General features: G+C 34.8%; 1 protein-coding gene across 1 annotated transcript in view; it reads left to right on the forward strand.

Annotated features, from left to right (window-relative positions):
* Nucleotides 1-7,190, forward strand: part of ZBTB10 (zinc finger and BTB domain containing 10) — a 33,555-nt gene extending 26,365 nt beyond the window's left edge. Inside the window, exons 4-6 of the mRNA XM_058528935.1 lie at nucleotides 3,508-3,684; nucleotides 4,134-4,306; nucleotides 4,572-7,190. Of these exons, the coding sequence (XP_058384918.1) occupies nucleotides 3,508-3,684; nucleotides 4,134-4,306; nucleotides 4,572-4,877 (656 nt within the window). The 3' untranslated portion in view covers nucleotides 4,878-7,190. The remainder of the gene's footprint in view (nucleotides 1-3,507; nucleotides 3,685-4,133; nucleotides 4,307-4,571) is intronic.
* Nucleotides 7,191-7,609: the final 419 nt, after the last annotated feature.

The following is a 7,609-nucleotide window of genomic DNA, read 5'->3' on the forward strand; positions in this document are numbered from 1 at the left end:
AGAATCTATGAATATTCCAAAGAATAACATGAGTATGTGATGAGTGAATTAGAAAGGTGAAAGCTCTCTTTACAGAAGAATGCCAAGCTAATAAATATAGAATGATGAATTGGAAAAAGACCTATTTTGCAACCCCACAGGAGATAATTCAAGATCATCAGTGGATGTTAAGCCACTGTTGATGCACTTATCCCAAGATAACTGGACGAAAGCTTATTGTAATAGCGCATTCACATGGTCTCAGTATCATACAACAGGTCACTTCCAATTACAAGGGGGAAAAGATACCTTTACAATGAAGAGATCTGATGAACGTTACCATAACCAAGTGAATAAACTTAATACTAGTAATAAAAGAAACTGAAGTCACGTGCCTCCTGACATGATGCACTAGCTGGCACACGTCACCTATGTAGTTTTCTTGCCAAAATGTTTCTCCCAAATCTAATCGTAAGGGAAAAAAACAGACAAATCCAGCTAGCCCAGATTCTAAAATGTTAATGCCGTGAAAGGCAAGCATAGGAACCACTAGATGCAAGGAGACCAACTAAATGCATTATGTCAATTAAAACTTGATGGGTGGGGGACAGCTAGGGGTACTCTTTACAGAAAACTGCCAGGGGCTTCTGAATACAGTATGCGCTGACCAAAATTAAGCCATAATTCTCAAGGAACTGCCTTAAGGTGAATTCTCCTAACCGTCGAAAAGAATTTACAAAAATAGGTTTTGAAATCAGCAGTTTACAGATCAGCTCAGTTGAATTTTGAAGACTTTTTGCTTGCACAGAAAATCACTAATAGTGGGAGATTAAAATATTTTATCACATTTGCTTTCTTGGTTTAGAAATCTGGTTCAAGAATGGGTTTGTTGGGCTATGTGAATTCATATGTAAAATTTTAAATTTGTGCATATAAATGTTTTCAGTGGAGAATCATCCATATAATTTATCTCATTCTCAAAAAAGTAAACCCTTGATTTAGAGTCATTCTCTTTAGGGGACATTTTGATCCATTATTATTTTTGCATAAGCCTTTATCTTATGATTGTGACTTCGAAAACATTGCTTTCTTCTTAGTTTGCCATTATGGAATAATGTACCTAGGAGGGTATTACTGAACAGTAAGCACAATTTTGAAGTAGATCTTAATGATCCTTCAGTGTATTGAATTAGAAAGGCAATACCTTTGTTCAAATTGCTCTTATACTTCCTACAAGTAATCATAAGAATTTGGAGAGATGAAAGAAGTTTGGGATGAGGCTTTCTTAATTTGGGTTAGCATTTGTGTTCCAGATATGGTGTTTCTGGCTTGTTGATGAAAGACGAAAATTTTGGGATGAGGCTTTCTAAATTTGAATTATCATTTGTATTCCAGATATGATGTTTCTTGCTTGTTAACATGGATGCTTTTTATTACATCTTTATTGTACATTATCTAGAGAGATGGAATTTCAAGCATTAAAAATCTTGAATCCAGAATCTCAGATTATCAATTCATACCTTGTTTTAGGGCTATTCTTCTATCTCTCTATTGTTATATGTAGTGAATAATATTTAGTTGAGGATATAAGCATATCTAACATGATTTCTAATGTTAGCTTTCCAAGTATTTTGAGTAAGTCAAAAATATTGTGTGCATGTTAGCATTTGCTAGGTACCTTTATTCAACAAGTGATTGAAGGGGCTATGTTTTGGACCTTGGAAGTACTAAGGTAAATAAGAGAGGCACAGACAGTCCTTGCTCTCAGAGCTTTGTTTTGCCCTGATTTGGACATGAACTGTGAGTCAGAAAGCTCAAACTTTATTTGGAAATGTGAAACTGAAAATTGATAGATTCACCTTCACAAGCTACCACCCCATCCCAATCTCCAGCCCACACGTAGATATGGTGCTTCACTTTAGGATTCTGAAAACTTTCCCCCAAACAGTAATACATTATAGTTAAATTATGTAATTGTGGATTCAGAGGATTTTCCTAACATTAAAAAAAGTGGGTGAAGGTATCCCACATACAAAACAATTTGCATTAATAGTAATGAAGTGCAATTTTTAAAATACCTTAGAGACCTTTTTACATTGTTGGGTATTGATATTTTCACCAAAGAGGAAATCTTAATTTCTTTTTATTTTTAAGAGAGGCAATGTATCTGGCAAATAGACAAAGGAAAATGAATTCTTAGAAAGCCCATTTTGGCAAGCATTCTTTTATAAAATCCATGGTGTCCATAGGAGGAAAATTAATAAGTTGCTGCATGAGTAAGCTATGCATATATTCTGGAAAGGAGTGTTCCAGGCAGAGGAAAGAGTAAGTACAAAGGCCTTGATGTGGGAGCCACCGTACCATGGAGGAAGAGCATCAAGGCCAGTATGGTTGGCATAGAGTCACCAAGGGGCCAGTGGGAAGCAAGGGCTAGATCAGATAAGGCTTTTTGTAGGCTATGGGAAGCCTTTGGCTTTTACTGTGAGTGAGACGGGTAGTCCTTGCAGGGTTTTGAGCAGAGTGGTGCCAGGCTCTGATTTCAAGTTTTAAAAGACTCTCTGATTACTTTGTTGAGAACAGACTCCAGGAAGGCAACAGTGTGAGCTGAGAGACAAACTGATGACTACTGAAAATAATGCAGAGGCAAGAGTTGATGGTCAGTTGGATCAGGGTGGCAATAGCTATGGAGGATTCCGGATATATTGACACTGCCAAAGGACTCCTGGATCCAAGGAAATACATACATATTCGAGATGAAATTAACTCCAGAGGAAGATAATTCCTATCCAGCTAGTCTGAAGATCCTCAGGCACAAATACCCTAAGGGACATGACTATTCTATTTTGATTCTACCTTATGGATTTTCATTTATTTTAGGATGGAGTTAGAAAGAGAGGTTTTGATGAACGCCCAAGAGAATGTTCAGTTACCTTGCTGCAATGTGTCTGAAACAACAAACGGGTCTAATAATAATACAAGAACTTAGTTTCCCTTAGGTATTTATATTCTTCATCCTTAGTCCATTTTTCTGAACTACTTAGTCTTAAGATTATGTGATTGTTTTGGGGACAATACGGAGACTGTCCTAATTCTACAGCTGGGCGTCAGGGTGGTAGTCTCAAGTGTTGGAATAGTTAGGGATAGCAACTATTAAGAGTGAGTTCTGTTTTGAAGGTGTTTGAAATACAGTGTTTAAAAGGGTGGTTGCATGTGGCCTCCACGAAACCATTAAATAGTATTCAGATTTATTTCACTGAATTTTTTTCCTCTGGTTGCATTGTATTTTAAACTTTAGTTTATTTTCTATTTAAGGTGCCTGCCAATCAGGATATTGTAATTTGGATTAAAAAGTATGAAGACATCTCATTTTTAGACTAAAATGTAAAGTTTTTATTTAACTGTTTTATATTAAGCTGTTCTGTCATTATGCTCATAAGATATAAATAAACATTTTCTGTTTTTTGATTCTAATAAGAGACAGATCTTTATTACCATCATTACATCAAAATCTCTTCTAAATTGTATTAGGTACTTCACATGATTTCAAGTATGGTCTGATGCCTGGCCCTTCAAGTGATTTCAAGTATGGATTGCTACCAGGTACTTCAAATGATTTCAAGTATGGATTGCTACCAGGTGCTTCAAATGATTTCAAGTATGGATTATTGCCCGAATCTTGGCCAAAACAAGAAACTTGGGAAAATGGCAAGTATTAGTCAACTAAGCGTCTACAAAATTCTTAAATAATTTTTAACAACTAAAAGCTTCCATATTCTGGGTTTTAAAAACATTAGTGGGCCGGCCCAGTGGCGCAAGCGGTTAAATGCGCATGCTCCGCTGCGGAGGCCTGGGGTTTGCCAGTTTGGATCCCCGGCGCGCACCAACGCACCGCTTGTTAAGCCATGCTGTGGCGGTGTGCCATATAAAGTGGAGGAAGATGGGCACGGATATTAGCCCAGGGCCAGTCTTCCTCAGCAAAAAAGAGGAGGATTGGCATTGGATGTTAGCTCAGGGCTGGTCCTCCTCACAAAGAAAAAAAAAATTAGATAGTAGTAGCCATATAACATCCCCTGTTCTCAGAGATAGACAAGCTTTTGATAGCAAGATTTTTTGTTTAATATATAATAAGTGCTTTTTTTTTTTAATTCTCAAAGGTGAATCATCTCTAATCATGAACAAGTTAAAATGCCCTCATTGTAGCTATGTAGCCAAATACAGACGAACACTAAAAAGGCATTTGCTCATTCATACGGGAGTCAGATCATTTAGCTGTGATATTTGTGGAAAACTGTTTACTCGCAGAGAACATGTAAAAAGACATTCCCTGGTAAGTAACTTTAAATATAAAGTGATCTTTGAGATAAATTATATTTATGTCAGTGAAGTTTAAGGTTTTTTAACACTGTTTCCTGCAAATTTAAGGAATATTGATTATTAAATTGCTTTAAACAAAGAATGTGATTTATGAACTGGTACTGAACTTCATATATTCACTCGTTGTTAAATGGGTGGTTTAAGCTAATTTGAGTGGTTCAAATGCATTATATTGTCTATTGCTATCCTTATATTGGATTTTTCCCCCCTTCAATTAGGTGCATAAAAAGGATAAAAAATACAAATGTATGGTGTGTAAGAAGATCTTCATGTTAGCAGCCAGTGTTGGAATAAGACATGGATCTCGACGCTATGGTGTTTGTGTAGACTGTGCAGATAAATCACAGCCAGGAGGGCAAGAAGGTGTAGATCAGGGACAGGACACAGATTTCCCTCGGGATGAAGAATACGAGGAGAACGAAGTGGGAGACGCTGATGAAGAGCTGGTTGATGATGGCGAAGATCAGAATGAGCCATCTCGATGGGATGAGTCAGGAGATATTTGCATGTCTCTAGATGATTGACTGACCCACTATACTCCTCAAGGATGCTGCATTTGGACATAATATGAATCAACAATTTGAATTGTTGAACTCGAAGGCTTGCAAAATATGGTACATGCTGGATGGTAGTTATGTTGCTGTGAAAACTGTAGGGTCAAAGCCTTATAGCAAAAAAAATTTTTTTTATATTTGCACAGGACTGTACAGCAAACAACCTTGTGGTTGGATTACATGGAGTCCCCACATCTTCAGTCAGTTATCAAAGTGAAAATGTTTTTTATTTATAGGATCTACAGTAACTATTTGGGTCCCATGAAAATACAGTACTTGTCCTTAAAGAGCTTCATTCATGTGCCACTTGAACATGAATGAGGAAGTCCATTTATGAGAGTACAGTGACAGCTGACCCAATTGCTCTGTCCATCAAACCACTCAGGCTAGTTTGTACTAGTAGAGTTTTGTTTCTATTTTTATTTTTATTAATTTTATTTTTTTTAATACAGATTTTCAGTGAGGGGCCTTTTCAACCCCATTGGTTCTACTTTTCTGTATTTTCCATTTTAATTTGCTTCATAACTTAAACCAAGTCTCTTCTAGTCTTGGGTATTATTTCTCGATTTTGTGCTGATGGACATGTTTGTAAGAACTGGAGAGGTAATTTATTGGAATGAACTGACTGACTCCTTCTGTTCCCCCTTTCCTTTCTGACATGAATTTTACTACTTCACAAATGAAGAATGATGTTGCAAAGTGACCGTGGCGAAGTTGACAAATACCACTAAAATGATTATGATTTAGAAGTAACTTTCTCCTGCTGCTCTAATCTGATAAATGGTTACTATATGACATTATCTGACATGGTATTCGGTTTGGGTATCTGTTACTTTGGCACTATTCTTGTTTGCCTCTTTTTATTTTTGCCAGTGTACTATACCTCAGTCCTATTTGAAAAGACAGAAATATAATCGAAAGAAAATTCATAGAAACAATAAGTAAAATGATTTGTTTTATAATTTATCCTCATGTCCAGTTTGGTTAGCTTGTTATGCAATATAAGTGAAATATCAGGTTTTTACTCCTGTGCCCTTTTTATCATTAAAATGAACACAAAAAGTGCATTCTCTTTTGTTTCATACTTACCGGGATATTGAGTGTTTTGAAATTATGATAGATAATTTTTTTTTCAATTATTTAAAGTCACTACACCTTGATATGTAGTCTTTCTAGTAGTCGCTATGATTCAACAATCTGCAAAAATCTTACAAATAAAATATTGAGAGGCTTTACAGTTTATTATTCTATTAACTAAATTCTTCAGGGTAAAAGGGGTGATATATTATGTTGAAATTGTCAGATTTATTTAGCCTGATGACAGATGAATTAGCTGATTGTTAAACTCACAGCAACATTTCACATAATCAATATTAACATGCACGACATTTATCAGGAACATAATTGTATATTATATAAGATTGAGGGATATCATATTTTCAGCTTTCTTTTAAATAGAAGTTGAGTATATTTTCCTATTTTATATCAGGTAACTAAATTATGCTGGTTGTGTGGGAAAAAATGCAAAGTACACTTTGACAGACATAATCCTTTTGGTGCTCCATCTGATCAAAGTTAAAAAGTTGATATGTTAAAGAGACAGCCTTCCTCATTGTCTCTGATTTCAGTAGAACAATGGTCTAATGTTAGATATTGGTGTTTTTCTGCTTGGCTGAATCAAAGTACAGTTACATGGTTAGATGCAAGTTTTGTCATCTAAACTTTATTGTAGTTTCTACATAACTGTAAAACTGACATGAATAGTTTTTTTGGTTTGATTTTTGTTTAAGACTGAAGAATACATCTTATTCTCAATGTTCTAGACAAATGAGTAAAATGTAATTCTGGTGGGGTCCAAAGTAGACGTTAGTGGGGCAAAGATACTATGAATGAAAAAGTATTTTAAACGTAAAATGTTCTGCTTTGTGAATATGTAAGTATAGTATAAAGATTTCTTTCATCCCATTTATCCCCCTCCTTTAAAAAAAAACCATAGTTTACAATTGGTAGATCTGTCTATATATAAATATATATTAAAGAGAAAAGATATATATCTGAAAATCACCTAAATCTGCTTTATTAGACTACAGTTCACTTATTGCATAGAAACTGGACTTGGCTTTACATTCTTAATGTACTTTTACTTTTTCTCAAGATATGAACTTACTCTCATTAAGCTGAATTTTCTTTTACTACTTAAATCATTTATGTATATCTGGTAAATTATGACCAAATTTTTGTTAGATTGCATACAGTAAATTGAAATACACACTTGGTACACTACGGGATTGTTGTGCTTTTGTTTTGGTTTTAGTTGGAAACAAGGTTTGATGTAGATGGCTTGTTACTGTTAATTTAAAATATTCTATAATTGTCCATTACCTTTTATGTTGTGTTGTGACAGATTTGGCTATATTTTTTAGTCAACTGAAATATGATACTTTAAAAGTTTGGTTTTAGAAAGGTAATCCAAAGGAAAAATGTTTATACTCTTGAATATATTAGCCTCAGCCTATATAAAAATTTTCTTCTTTAAAGTAAACATGTACCAGAAACAGAATTGACAGATTTTTCTACTTGCTGACTGCCTAACTTATTTTGTTTCATGGTCTTGAGGGACTGCCTTTTTCCTTCTAGATCTTTTTAAAAAATAGTTTTAGTACTAAGGTATACTACTGGACGTTTCTATTTTTTTAAGTATA

This window comes from Diceros bicornis, chromosome 33, assembly GCF_020826845.1.
Source record: "Diceros bicornis minor isolate mBicDic1 chromosome 33, mDicBic1.mat.cur, whole genome shotgun sequence".
NCBI lineage: Eukaryota > Metazoa > Chordata > Mammalia > Perissodactyla > Rhinocerotidae > Diceros > Diceros bicornis.